Here is a 15,658-nt window from a genome sequence, read left to right on the forward strand (position 1 = left end):
ACACAACAGCTTCTTATGTAACTGACTCTTTTGGCCTCACTAAAGGATATCTTAACCATGCAAAAATGATGAGAAAACATTCACTGTGGTTTTCGCATCACCTTTCTTTGTCTTCCCATTTTATTTTATATGTATATTATACGTTTTGTCCATTCCAATATAATTCTTCAACAAATTCCTGATTATTTTTTTAATATAGAGGTTATTAGATTAATCCCAAACAACATGTTTATAATTGCCGCTCTTCTATAAACATGTATGGGCGTATTATAATATCTGATTAACCCTAACTTAGTGCCGTTTAGTACATTATTTTCTTTCCAATATCATAAATTAGAGCCAACAACAAAAAAAAAAACATTTAGTGGTGATGTTCCACATATTGTCTCCACCAAGGCAAAAAGCAAACTCGAAAACCTCCATATATAGAATGAACCTGGGCGTGTGTTCTCCACACTTACTCGACTCTCTTGCTCAAACAAAAACAAAACACACAAAAATATTGAAAAAATGGATCAAGGTCGTAATATGGACATAGAGAAGGAATCAACAACAACCTTTGACTACTCCAAACGAGCTCAATGGCTACGTGCAGCCGTGCTGGGAGCCAACGACGGTCTTGTCTCCACCGCGTCATTGATGATGGGAGTTGGCGCCGTGAAACACGACGTCAAGGCCATGATTCTCTCGGGATTCGCCGGAATGATTGCCGGAGCTTGTAGTATGGCGATAGGAGAGTTCGTCTCCGTTTACTCTCAGTACGACATAGAGGTAGCTCAGATGGAGAGAGAGAGTGGGGAAGTAGAGAAAGAGAAGCTTCCTAGTCCACTACAAGCAGCAGCTGCGTCTGCGCTTGCTTTTTCCGCGGGTGCTATTGTGCCGCTTTTGGCGGCTGCGTTTGTGAAGGAGTATAGAGTGAGGGTTATCGCTGTTGTGACGGCGGTTACGGTGGCGCTTGTGGCTTTTGGGTGGTTAGGAGCGGCGTTAGGGAAGGCACCAGCAGTTAGGTCTTCGGCTAGGGTATTGTTCGGAGGGTGGTTAGCTATGGCTGTTACCTTCGGGTTAACTAAGCTTATTGGGTTATATGGAATTTGAATGGTTCGTTAATAATCTTTTAAGGAGATCTTTATGTGGTATGTGATGTTACAGTGAAACATTGGAAACCAATGAAAAGTGACAGTACGTTTTACTTTTATTAATGATGTAAAATTAAGATTTGGTGATCTTAATGTCTGAGAAACCTTTTTTTACGGTGGATGTTGTAAACTATTAGATGAACGGTGACTTTTGTTTCCGACAACTTTGATAGGAGGCTTCTGTACGTAATAAAAACGCATGCGTTTATGTTAAAATGGAATTTAATGTCACAATAACCGTTTCGTTGATATTAGTCTTTGGTAGTGAAGTGATATATGGACAAATAAAGTGCGGTGTGATATATACACAAAAATGTGTCGAAAAGTAAAGGATCATAGTAATAGCAGTAAAGCAATATACCAGAGTTCAATAGATCGATCATTCATAACAGAACATATCGATGATCTCGACATCGTTCATAAAGTAAGAAAAGAGAGTTACTTGCTGACAAAAAAAAGAGAGTTACTTTATAGTTGCTGTCGTATACTAATACTATATACAATTTTTTCATCCATGCTTTTCACATCTCCATAAAAGGAGCAGCAGCTTTCTTTTAGTTAATACATTCCCAAAAAGAATATATAGTGAACACCCACAATGGGATCTTAAAGGGGAGTCCTTAGGGATAAAATAATTAAATAATCGGTAGGTTTCACCAAAAATTAAAGATTCGATTTTTAATATTTTTAAATAAAAATCGATCTTTACGAAATCCTTAACACGTTTCGATCCGCGATTGGTTGATATATATATTTTTTATTTTTTTTATTTTAATCTGAAAAAATAATAATTAAAAATTCAGAAAATATTATTCCTCCTCCTGAGTAACACCATTGCTGATGCTCTTAACAAGGCCTATGTGAGTGTTTCAAGATTCAAAGTAGAGGGAAGAATCTACTACTGTATCTTGAACATGTTCTTAATTCAGTTTTACAAATAGCTTCCAAGCCTTCCATTCATCCATGGATAACTTTTTCTCCACCTATAACCCGGTAGTTAGTTTTGAGTATGTCGAGATAATAGATCTCCTCGAAATGTGAGTCACAAGCTCATCCATGTCAAAATGCCGCCCAAACATTTTCTGTTCTGCAGGATTTCGAAGCAATAATCCTCTTCATCATCTAGCAAAGCAAAGCCACCAATCTTCTTAGATTTAGACTTCTTCTTCTTCTTCTTCTTCCCAAAAAAAGCATATCTCCGGGACAACATCATCCTCCTCAGCAGCAAAGTCGTCACCTTTCTTTATTACCACCCTCTTCTTCTTCCTAGTGATTACAACCTTCCCTCCTCAACTCTAGGCTCCTCAGAGGGCTCTGTTCCTAAGGAGTACTCACAGTCATCAATTTGAACAGATTTCTTCATGGTACGCTGTGTAGGTAGTAGATACATATACCTGTTTCTCAAGCTATAATATTTTTTCTTTTTCTTTAAATCACTCAACTTTAATCATCAAATCAAATCATAAGGTATTAAAATTAAGGAAACAAAATTGAGCTTATTTGTCATTGGAAAACAATTTAAACAAGTAAAGTCTTCAGTTCAATTCTTTTTCTCAAAACTTGATTTTTGTATAATTGAAATGTTCATATATTTTTACTTGCATATGGCATTATAAACCCAATTGTTTCTGGTAAAAGTTCTTAAAAGTAGATAAACTGAGACCATATCACAATGTAACAATACTATTTGAAAAATCTTTGATGTTTGGTGATGTTAACTGGAAACTGATTCCCTAGAGATGACGTACTAAGAGAAGTGAATAGAGACTTACAAAGAAGATCTAGAACTTGCCTGTATTTGTAAGAAGACAGATCATTTAGGTAAGGTTGTAAGAAAAAAAAAGCAATTGTGAATCGAAGTAATATAATAGATGCTTTCTGAGTTTTTTAAACAACAATCGACTGAATAAAATACATCACTGGCCAACAAAGGCCTTCCTTGATATATAGAGGACACACGAGACTTTTTTGTTTTGAAAAAAAAAAGAGTCTTCCTTAAGCTAAGACTTCAGATTTGAGTTTTTAAACTCAAGTTGTCCTCAGAGGTGGAGACACCAATATCACTCCATCTCCTCTCACAAACAGATACTGAATATTGCGCTTTATCGTCTGCAACCACAACGGTAACAACCAAAAACATATTACAGGAGTGACATAAACCCACTTTTATCCTAATCAGATCAGAAACTAGCACGAGGAGTCTGACCACATTAAGAAGCTTAGAAGAGACTTGAGTCTACACAGAGAACTCATTTGAGCTGAAACTTTTATATGAATGTAAAAGCTAAAAAGGACATTTGTTCCTTACCATGAGAGATATTAAACCATCAAAAACCATATATTTTTTAACACACAAAAATCCTATTGAGTTAACAAGAAAAAAAGAAGCAGGAGCGTACGTACCCTGACAATCTCTTCGTAGGTCTCGTCATCGATTTCTACAGTTGTGATTACTTCTTCAACATCACCCAGAATCATATTCAAATGCTGATCAAACGCCTGTCCCGACAAAACAAAACAAAATCAGACATAAAGTGGGGAAACCTAAAGTTACCAACTTTGAGGCTAACTCCATAAAACTATTACAACCCAGAATTCAAAATTACATCTAATCGCCATAACTCGAAAAGCTTTTACTAAAAAAAAAAGAAAAAAAATTGGAACTTTGAAAAAGGGTACAAAACCTTAGAGAAAACGTACGTGAAGCTTGCCGCGAAGTTCGCGGTCCGAGCGGAGCTTGACATAGATTCTCTCGTCGAGACTCAGACGAATCAGATCTAGTGGCTCCCTTACGGTGGCGTCTTCCTCGCCGGACATTGTGTGAAACTTCTTCTCCGATGGTTTCGATTACAGCCGGAAACAAACTCTGATCCCACGGCCGCTATTTTAGAATCTAAAGAAACTTGAAACGTTATTTAAAAGTTTTGGCCCAAGGCCCATTTTAGGCCCATATATTAAACTCCCGAGTCTTGACTGCCATAATCAATTATCGTGAGATTGTGTTACACAATAAAGGATCGATCATCAACTCATATACATGTATGTTCTCTTGATCATTGTATCTAACACTTTGCTTAACTTACCACCATAAGGCATTTATTGATTCTTAAGAGTTGCAGGCTTGCAGCGCTAGGGGTAAAGTTTAGTTCCCTATTTTCTGATGTAATAATATATCTAAGAGCTGTGAATCTTGACGTATTGTTTGTTTCCATAGATTTTTTTTTGAACGTCTGGATCGATTATTATCGATTAATTATGCTATTACAGTGATGAGAATATTACAAAGACGATTATACAGCCGATAATTCTACCATCTTGTGAGAATACACGTCTGATTGCACCTTTCCGAACCGTCCTATGAGATCCATGTTCGATGGTACGCCATGCACCAAGCTGAAGATCTCATGTAATCCGTTTCTCTATAAGCTACATAATTTGGTATTTTCTGGGGTTTGAATCCCACACTTCCGGATGTAGAAGCATTACATGAACCTTTAGTCAAACCACTGGACCAATGGGACTTCCACATTTCCATAGATTTATGTCCTAATTTTCTGATTACATATTTCCATATATAGAAAGTGGTTTTATATATGCTTAGTTAGGTTATGCAAGTGTCAGTGAAAGGGACAAGAATGGACAGTAACTTGTCAAAGACTAAGACTGCTCTAAATTAGCTTTCGTTCTTCAGAAATTGATTCTCTCTAAGGGAATGCGGCCATGGGCTTTTAGGTCACTGAAGTATCTTTTTTAATCTGCCTTTTCGTTTTAGAGAAAGAAAACAAAACAACAACAAAAAAACTTATGACTGTTTGGCCTTGGAAAATCTAAATTTATGATAAACATAACGTAAAAACAAATAGAAAACTATAAGCTTGGCCCAAAAAGTTTTTAGGTTTGGGCTAGTAAGAAAACAAAATTAGACCATGACATTATGTTTACTGATTTTTATACCCACCGCATAAATGATAAAAAGCAAATTCCATATGACAATTTGATCAAAAGCCTTTAGTAATATACAAAATTGGAGGAAAGAAAGGTTAAAAGTATGATCTGTGACTGTGTGGAAGAAAGGCAAAAGAAGAATGTGAAATGGCCTTTGTTTTTTTCTGTCTTTCATCTTTTTGCCCTTTCCTTACTCACAAGAGCCTCTCCTCTCCTTTTTATCTTCCAATTTGTTTTGCCTTTCTTCATCTTTTCATTTCCTTTAGGCATACTATCGTTTACAAAAGGGGTTCTTAATTAACAAACGAGACAGTATAAATGGCCTTCATATGTTATACTGAATTCAAGGTAGGATTGTTAATATTAGCATTTCCACAGTGTTTGCTTAACTTGTACATTTTTGAAAAATAATCGTTTACCTGACGTTAATAAACCCTTTAATTTACGTCTCAACTCCAACACACCACCTGATTCATTTTTTAATAAGTCCATAACTAAATAATGAACGGTATCTTACCTTTTTGTTTGTCTTACAAAATTAGAATTTGGGCAACTATATGTTCTGTTTCATTATAATCTAAATAAATTCTGATTAGCATAATTTACAAACAAAACATAATAAATTTTAGTATTTATTAAATCCGGAGTGAATTACAGATTTTAAAATAAATTAAACGGATATATACACTCCACATCATAATTACAAAAGAAAAGGTGAGCTTGAGACAGGTAAACTCGGAAGTAAAACACATGGTGAGATAACTCACAGTCCACATGTCTTCCCCTTCCCATGTGATTTTCTATATTTTCTTTATTTTCCTCTCTACTACTCTTTTACCCCGATATTTTCTAGCTTTAACATCTCTCCATTCGTCTTTACTATTATTTCATCTGTTTCATAAAGTATATTATTTAATTTTTATTTTATTTTTATTTTTCCAAAAAGTATCATTCTACATTTTCAATATAATTTTTCAATTTAAATCATTTTTTATCTTTTAAATAACCAATAGATATTTACTTAAATTATTTATATAAATAAATATATAATAAATAAAGGTATATTAGTAAATTTTGTTAGTTTCTTAATCTCCATGAAATATGTTTATGTGACATTTATTATGAAACATATAGAGTATTATTTAATATTTACCCTATTTTATTTTTGCTTTTGAAAATTATTTACCTAATTCACATTTACATATATCATGAAGTCAAAGTCATCGTCAAGTTTAATTTTTATCTTACCTATTAGCTTCACGGAGCTTGTGAACTTGTGATTAAAAGTTCTTTCTTTCTCTTATATATGTGCCATTGCTCGTAATTCAAAAATGGATCTACCAACTTTTGTAACCAACTATTTAAGCACAAAAAAAAACTTTTGTAACCAACTTTTATACACAAAAGTTTATCCCAAGATAGTTACCCTTAAGTTCTTAATGAATCATTTTTACATAAAAAAAGTTCTTAATGAGATTCCTATACTTGGACCTACACTAGTATCAACCCTTTTCTCCTTTGTCTAAAACTTTAAATCTTTTAATTAATATAGAGGTAAACTCTATTTTTCTTAATTAGTTGCTAGTCTTACATTCGTATAATTGTTAGGGTATGATTGGTTATCCCACTACCATTATCTATTGGTAGTGGTTGTTGACTTTTTTAAATAATCACAGAAAATGCTATAAATCACTTCAAACGATTTTAAACCTCTTAAAACTAGAATACTACTGGTTTTTCTGTTACCACCCACAAATACAGCTTGTGCGGTTGGTAACAGTTGTTAAAATTTTGAAACAATCACAGAAAATTCTTCAAACCGTTCTGAACCTTTTAAAATCAAAAGGTATCTCCAGATAACGTTTGCGGTTGCGGGAGGGTAAAAATTTTTTGTTTAAAAAATAAAATAAAAATAAACAAAATACTCAATAAAAATTTTAAATTGAAATAATATAAATTTTAAAATGTACATATATTATATTTTAATTTATATCAGTAAACTTTTTAAAAATATTTTCTATAATTTATAAAAAATTAATAGTATGAATTTATAAATATAATTTTATATTTATTATAATATTATGATTTTTAATAATTTTATAATTATATAAAATATAAATATTTTTAATTTATTATTTAACAGTTGTTGCATTTGGTGGTTAACCAGTCATAAGAATCCTCCAAACGCACTAATTTCTAACTGTTGTATATCAGTCGTACAAATCTATATAAAATGAATAAAACCGCAACCATCTGCATCCGCAAACTTATACAACATATACCTGATTCCATGTAGCGTTTGCGGTTACATGCAGTTGCGAAAAAATATTTTTTTAAAAATAAACTAAAAATATTTAATAAAATTAAATTGAAATAATAGAAGTTGTAAAATGTATACATATTATATTTTTTTTAAAATCCACTTGCATGTTTCTTCTTCGTATTCTTCTTAAATTTATCATGGGTCATCAATAACTGAATTTACTGAGGGTTTATTGTATTAGGGATTTGAAAGTTTTTTAGTTTTTTTCCCCAAATGCTCTTTTATTGGATATGATGTTTATAAAAATTCCAACAAATTTATGCTTATTGGATGTAGTATTTGTAAAACTCCTATCAAAACTCCCCTTATTGAAAAAAATGGATTTCATCAATAACTTATATCTAAGATTATTGTGGATTATTAGAAGAAAAAAAAAATAATTTACCCACTGAATTTAATAGAAAAGAATACCACCTCTTGAGGTGCAATTTTAAAACATAAAAAACCATGATCGATCCCATTTATTTCTCCGTTACCTAACGCCATGTCTCTCCCGATGCTACTTCTCTATTACCACCTCCTAATCACTAACCTTCTTCCTCAAAAGAATCCATTTATCTCGACAGTGTCAACCTTCTCCACTCTGGTTTGTTCTACAACAACATCTCTCGCTGTACAAGTCTCATCGAAACAATACCTTCCTCCTTATATTTGCCGAACACTTTATAAGAAGGCAGCGGACCCATGTGGAAAAGAGGGGGTGCAGCTGCAACACCTTAAAATATATAAACTTGATTTGTTAAACCTAGTACAGGTGAAATTCATTAGTTCTGCTGGTGTATTCCCTTCTGCTGACACACCTAGAACATGGGTTCAATACCAGTTTTGACACTCATTTTTACTTCATTTCAAGCCCATTTATTTTCTGGGTCCGCCACTGATACGATGTTGTCTTTGACATTAGTCTTGTGATGGAACTTAGCACCATGTTTTTTAACCCAGTTAAGCTCTCTTAACAAATTTGATTGCATGAGAATATAGGAGAGGAAGAGGAGAAGTATGTAGTGATGGCGGCAATGCTAAACAACTAGAGACTTGAGCAATGAGGTTTATATAATGTTCTGTAATCGTTGTGTTATCAGAAACAAAACTAGCTCCTTGTCTCATTTGGATCCTACTAATGCAAGCTTTTGTTATGGAGAGTTGGGAGCAAAGAATAATGAGAATCAAAATCAAAGAACAAGGTCTTGTTACGGATACAAATTACCAAGTTGTTTCTTTTTTTGTTTTGTTTTGAAATTATACCAAATTTCCCATCAAAGTCTCCATCAAAATCTTTAAGACCTACCAAATCTCACCAGATCTAAAACCTTCAAAATTTAATCAAATCCCTAATACAATAAGCTGCCTTAGTTTTGAGGCTTTTCATTCTCTTTGCACACTAATAACTCTGTTAATCTTATTTATTTATTGCGTTTTCTACCAATTTCTTAAACTGCCATTGTAAAACTAGATTCCCAACAGTGTTTTAAACTCGCCGTTTAAAACGTTACTAGTTATATATACGGTATACGTATCTAATGGTACGAATACTGTTTATGAGAACCGCTATTATAATGGTTGTTTTCAACTTCGAAGTACACTTATGAGAAAGACCCACGACGGATAAAAACTTTTTTAATTATTAAGTAGAATAAGATAAAAGTTGTAACGTTAGAGTCGAGAGCCATGCGAGAATCGAGTGGCTATTATATCATTTCATATAAAATCATATTCAAAGCTATTAGGAGCTGATGACAAAAAAAAACTATTAGGAGCTACCAAAAGAGCCACCAAAAGGATGGTCCCTGGTTTAACATTTCAATAAAATATCCAAATCGTTTACCATGTACGCTGTGCTAGATAGGCTGACCATAATTAGTTTGGGTGCAATTCTTGCTCTCTTAGATCATTTACATTTTATAATTACTACAAAACTACCATTGTGTTAGTATTATATACTATTATGGAAATAAAAAATTCAGTGTCTACAGAAATATTATTTGATCCATTCGAAGAATTTACTAAAAGAAACACAAAATAAAAAGATTCAACAACTTCTTATTCATTAATAGGATAGTCGTCCAACAAAAATGATACAGTACTACGATTACAATAACTATGTAATTTGCAAGCTATAAAGGCGATAGAGAGTTTAGCCTCGCTAATCTCATAGTTATGTGGAAAGTTTTGGTTTAATTGATATTGTATTTCGTGTGATTTTTTCGTGTTCAACCCTTACTATTTACATGGGTCACGATTTAACCCTAATACACCTCTAAACAAACCATTAACATATATTCTCCTACTAAATCTCTGCAGTGCATGTCTTTTTTGCTATATGCTGAAACTCTTTAATGTTGGATCTTGAAACATAGACCCTTTACTAACTTTAAACATATACCCCTTAAATATGCTAGAAACGTAAAGTAATTTGTTGGCAGTAATAAAATAGAAAAAAAAAATAATTTGTTCTCAACAGCAAGATAGAAAATATACTGAAATGTTTAACATGTTATGTATTTACTCCACATGCTTGTATATTCATGGTATTAGTCGGGTTCGTTCAAATTTTATCCATGAGATCTTAAAAAAAAAATTGGTTAAAACAGATAAGAGAGAATTAATTACTGTACTATTCAAACTGTTTAACCATATTACGATGGTCTAGTAATATGCAAGTTTTAGAATGCTAAGCAACATGAGTTTGAATTCCGCTATACCAGTACGTGACCATATGGATTTGAGCTCATTTTTTAAGATACATTTGAATATACGAAAAAATATGTCATTTAGATCATCAATTTTCAAATTTTGTTGAAATAAATTAGTAAATTTATGGTAAACATAAAATAATCAATTTTTGTTGATAAGTCATTTTAATCATAAATATTTGCTTACCATATAGTTTTTACTTTATCGTTAATCAACATTTATAGTTGAATAACAATATGCATAAAATGATTTTTAAAGTTTATGTTTTTCAGCACAAATATAAATCAATATTTTCCAAAAATTAAATATTGAAAATATATTTTTAATAACATTAATAATAAAATTGTAAATAAGAAATAACTCAAATCAAAAGTATAAATTTTTTTCATTTTCTTAAAGTAAAAATTTATATAATTTTCATTTATATTGTAAAACAATTAGTTAACATATTAATTGATTATTTTGTTATAAAATTATTATGAAGAACTTTTATAATTGTTCGTGATCAATTTTCCTAACTATTTATATAATATTATTTGGATTATGTTTGATAATTACTGTAAAAATAATTGTTAGTGAAATGTTAATTCAAATTTTTGTTCCCAAATGAAAAAGTTATCTAAAACAAAATTTCTATAATATCTATAAATATGTTACAAGATTCTTTCTGCATTTTAGTGAAAATTAAGTTTCATCAAAAATTGTTAAGACCCAAAATGTTGCTACATCATTAGAATCACGAAAAATCTATATATATCATTAACTTTTATTCTAGTGAGAATCAAAAAATATATTAATATTTGCAAAAAAAATAAAAAATTTACAGTAAAATTATGAAACATAATCCAATTAAGAATATATGAATAGTTAAAATGACATAATTAACATAAATAATTATAAAAGTTCTTTATAATGATTTAACAAATAAGTATTAAATAATGATATTAACTAACTATTTTAGAATATAAATGAAAATTACATAATTTTGTTTTGAAGAAAATAATGAAACATTATATTTTTATTTATTAAATATTTATATTTATAAAATTTTATAGTTACTAAAAATTTATTCTAAAATTTAACTTCGAGATTTTGAAAAAAAATATTGATTTCTATTTTTGCCAAAAAAATCATCAACTCTAAAAATTATTTTATATATATTGTTAGTTAACTATAAATGTTGACTGACGATATGATCAAAATTATATGATCAATAAAAGTGTATTATTAAAATAACCTGTTAATAAAAGTTAAATGTTTTTTGGTTTATATAAAAATCAAAACTTTATTTCAGCTAAATTTGAAAATTAGTTATTTAAATGATATTTTCACAGCTGAATACTATCCGAAAAGAATGTCTATATGTAGACTGCATTTCTTTTCAAAGATTAGTATAGACTCTTTTATAGGTCCAGGGTATCCAAACTAATAAAAAACTACTGAAATTGTTTGTGGGTCGTCATGTTTTAAATGATTAAATTATTGAATTTAGATAATTAGTTAATCAACGGCCGTCAAATAGGTTCAATTGGTACAAAAATCAATAACAATATGTATGGCCTCAACGGAAATGGTTACCATTTACTTCAACCCCGGAAACAACTTGACATCTAACCACTCCCCTTCTAACATCCCCTCATCGGCTCATCATTTATATTTTTTATTTTATTGCTTTCATTTGGGTTATTATGATTTTTCAAAAACATAATATCTCCGGATTGATTTGAAATCAAGTCCGTGTTTATAGACTGTAGGCGACCGATACTTGTGGCGATTAGAATAATCTTTGTATGTGAATGTGAGGGGGACAAATCCAGATCAGTAATCAGGATGGATTAGTTTGTTTATTAATGAATTATTTTAATGTTTGAACTAAGAACCAATAGCTAAATAACCCTCAATGATTAAAGGTCAATGGGATCCACGTTAGGGTCAATAATGTAAATTTGCGTAAGTCTCCCGCAACGTTTCGAAAAGCAAAGTTGATATCCACCTATCTTTTTTACGGTTCACCTCTATATTTGAGTTTCAATGTTTTTCAGTCAGAACTATGTTTTATTGCATGAAAGGATCCACTTTGGTTCTCGTTTTTTTTTATAAAAGATATCACAAACCAAATATAGATTGTGAAGTTTAAAACATGTAGGTTTGTCTAGACACACTGCATATTATTATTTCAAAACAATTTTCTGTGTTATTGACTTATTGTTCGAATTGGATTTCAGATATTGTATGCATATGGCTTTAATACGATTATGGTGAAACAAGAGAAGAGACTCTAAATATCTACATACGGTGGCACCTTATTCATTATAAACAATAAAAATCTTTATATGTATTTACATGTTTCTTTTTACTTCTAGAATTGTAATTAGTTTTCAAAAAAAAATTGTAGTTATTCCGTATGTTAGTACATGGACTATGAATGAATGATAAGATCGAGTTCAACACGTTAAGATTAATGTTTTTTTTTTTCCTCTAGAAATATATTTTATTAAAGGTGCAAGGCCCAAAAGTAGGACCAAGTCCAAACCTTAACAAAGACCAAACTAGGTCTATTACAAACGAAATTTTTAGCCCGACATAGGGCATCCGAAACAACGGCCTTAAAGCCCAAATCCGAAACAAAAGCTGCTTTCCAAAGCCACGCGTCCACTAGTTACCCCAGACCGTTCACGTGCGTCAATCCACCGAACACACCGGATACGCGTCAGCTATCAACCCTTCGTGATCCAAAGGCCAAGATTTACGCCGGAACTCACCGTCGGCAAACCACCGCGTCCATTTCGCCGCCAAAACTATTCCACCGGACAGCTACGTCGAACCTGTCCCGAGATCTCATCCGGATCCTAATATACCACTTGCGACTTGAACCACTCTCTTCTCTCGTTTCTTCACCACCGAGGCTCCATCGTCGGAGAGATTCAAACGAAGACCTCATCCGCCGTAGAAATAAAGCCAGACGCCAAAAAGACGAGCACTGAACCCAAAGAACCAAAACACGATGACCATCCTCGATCGTCATCAAACCCACATATCTTTTTCGAAAGTCGACGAGGCTCAGCTGAGGAAGCCGCCACCCTCCGAAGTCTAAAGCCGGCGACGACTGAGCTTTGGAAGCCTCACCATCTCGGAAGCAAAATCGATCATAGAGATCGAGACCAAAAAACCATAGAACCGTTTCTAGACAAATATATACGAAAGGAGAAAGGTAAAAGAGACACGAAGCGTTAAGATTAATGTTAAAATGAAACAAGTTTGAAACTAAAACAAAATGCTTTTTTTTTTTTGCTGGACGGACAAAAACCAACTAATCACCACCGTCTTTATGCGCAGCTGTCAATACATATCCGTAATAAATTTCTTTCTTTTAACATGACAAGAAAAAAACAACTTTCTTTAACAGAAAAGGAAGAAGAAGATAATTAGTTTTAAGAACTAGTCCTCAAGTTTCCCTTGTATATACCTTTTTGTGCCCACTTTTTCATCATTACAGAAACAATCCATGATGATAAACTCTTGATTTTAACTTCACATCCCCCATTTGCTCTCTTTCTTTTACTTTTCCTTTAATTAAAATTTCAAAAATGATTCCATTTATTTATTCATTTTAAAATCCAAAATTTAAGCACAAATAACTTTTATGCTATATTTATTACACTCAAATTTAGTTTATGACACGATAATAATAATACAAATCACTGTATTACAGATTATAAGTATACTATTTATTAGTTTTAACACACTTTTCCAATCTATACTTATTAAACAATATATTATAATAATATTTTTTAAAATTATAGAAGTACTTTATTATATAACTAATGAAATTGAAATATGTTTTTGTAAAATCAAAAGAAGATTATCACCTAAAATGTTCGCAATATATCTTTCTATATTTTAGTTAATTTGACTGTCTATTTATATATATCAATGATCTCGAAAGAAGCCACTAAATCTAATTTATTATATAATTTTTTCACATTGATACCGTTCAATTTAATACAAATCATTAATGTATTACTTTTGCACACAGACACAGGGAAATACAAAAGGATCATAAGTATGATGATATTTGCTTATTGGTTTGTATAAGTTTAAAATATCAATCTTAATCACACATTACAGTATAACTTTTCTATCACGGTAAGTAAATACAGGTTTATAAAGGAGAGAGAAATTATAAAGATTCCATTTTGGCTCAAACAAAAGAAAAGAATCAATAAAAGGCCCTGTTCTAAAACGCGGCCGCCTAGCCGCGTAATCGGCCGCTTTTACGTGATACGTGAGGTGACCGTGCCGTATAAGGCCAATCCGGTGGCATTCTACGGCAGTGCGATTTTATGCCGAGTAGAACGTAGAATTACATAACGCGCCCGAGTTACGTCTAAACGTGAATTCCTAAAAACGTAATTCTACGTGATCTCCCAAGTTGGCCCAACTTTTGTGGCCCATTCTCTCGCAGAGTTATTTGAAAAAAGTGTCTTTCTCTTCCAACAGAACACAATTGGTATCTGTCATAACCTATAAACTCTGTTCTGTGATTTTTTTTATCAATCAAAAGTAATCAAGAGCAAATAAATGGTTCCAAGCTTCTTTAGGTTGTTTGCGAAGCTTCATGAGGTTGTTAGCGAAGCTTCTTATATGCGTAGAGACTTTCTTAGTTAATTAGTGAAGGTTGGTATTAGTTTAGGTGTTTAGCGAATTTGTTTAGAGAAAAATGTGTTGAATTATACAAAGTTTTCTTTAAGTGTCGAAGTGCTGTATTTGTAGATCTTGTTTTCTGAATATATTTATAGGTGTCATTTGCTGAGTATATTTAGGTGTCTATTGCGGAGAATGCAAATAAAAATATTTTTGCCTCTTAAAATCTGATACCTAAAGTTTATAATAATAATATGTAGTTTATACACCTTTCTTGTTCAAACGATTTGAGAACGTTATATTCTTCTCTTTTTAAATCAAACAATTATGCTTTACCATCATATCTAGAAGAGAGTATAAATTGATATGTTGATGTTTCAGGTTATGATAGAATGGATAGTAATCCAGAGTGATTATATATTTTGCAGATCACTAAAGAAGAATATGATTAGAAGATACAAGCCTAGCTATTGTTTGTTCTTTCTCATGATTAAAAGCATGTATTTTTGTGATTTTTGTGAGTAAATTAGTTTTTGTGTGTTTGTATTAGATGTAAAATAAGAAACAGCAATTATAATAAATGATCTAACTTGTATTTGGTGAATCATTTGAATGTTCTAGATTTAAATTTACTAAAAATTACTCCCCGCGTACTCCCCGAGTTTATCCCGATTTTTAAGTAACTCGCTAGGCTTCGGGTTGCCGCACGGATAGCGCCTAGCGCGATTCCGAACAGGTAAAAGGTGATAAAATAAAATAGGTAAAAGAGAGAGAAAAATATATAAATATTTATAGAATGGCTCCTTGAGATTTACAAGCAGATCCATCAGCAGAAATTTAAAAATAAAATAAAATATAAAAAATTAACTTTTAAGTTTTAAGTATTTACAAAACTCTTAAACTCCATAAAACCCTG

The 15,658-nt window shown here is 31.7% G+C and overlaps 2 protein-coding genes across 3 annotated transcripts; one reads left to right on the forward strand and one right to left on the reverse strand.

The window, feature by feature from the left end:
* Positions 1 to 444: 444 nt before the first annotated feature.
* LOC108816155 (vacuolar iron transporter homolog 2) lies at positions 445 to 1,352 on the forward strand. Its single transcript, XM_018588725.2, has one exon. It carries the CDS (start codon positions 511 to 513, stop codon positions 1,093 to 1,095), a length of 585 nt encoding a protein of 194 aa, XP_018444227.1. The 5' UTR covers positions 445 to 510; the 3' UTR covers positions 1,096 to 1,352.
* Positions 1,353 to 2,983: 1,631 nt separating this feature from the next.
* Positions 2,984 to 4,020, reverse strand: LOC108816053 (sm-like protein LSM3B). 2 transcript variants are annotated; one of them, XM_018588620.2, is made up of 3 exons: positions 3,837 to 4,020; positions 3,540 to 3,635; positions 2,984 to 3,245 (listed from the first exon to the last, which is right to left on the reverse strand). In XM_018588620.2, the coding sequence occupies exons 1-3, from the start codon at positions 3,951 to 3,953 to the stop codon at positions 3,165 to 3,167; spliced, it is 294 nt and encodes a 97-aa protein (XP_018444122.1). In that variant the 5' UTR covers positions 3,954 to 4,020; the 3' UTR covers positions 2,984 to 3,164. The 2 variants fall into 2 exon arrangements, with proteins under 2 accessions (XP_018444122.1, XP_018444123.1); XM_018588621.2 differs by having other exon boundaries at positions 3,821 to 3,961.
* Positions 4,021 to 15,658: the final 11,638 nt, after the last annotated feature.

This window comes from Raphanus sativus, chromosome 7 (genome assembly GCF_000801105.2).
Source record: "Raphanus sativus cultivar WK10039 chromosome 7, ASM80110v3, whole genome shotgun sequence".
Taxonomy (NCBI): Eukaryota; Viridiplantae; Streptophyta; class Magnoliopsida; order Brassicales; family Brassicaceae; genus Raphanus; species Raphanus sativus.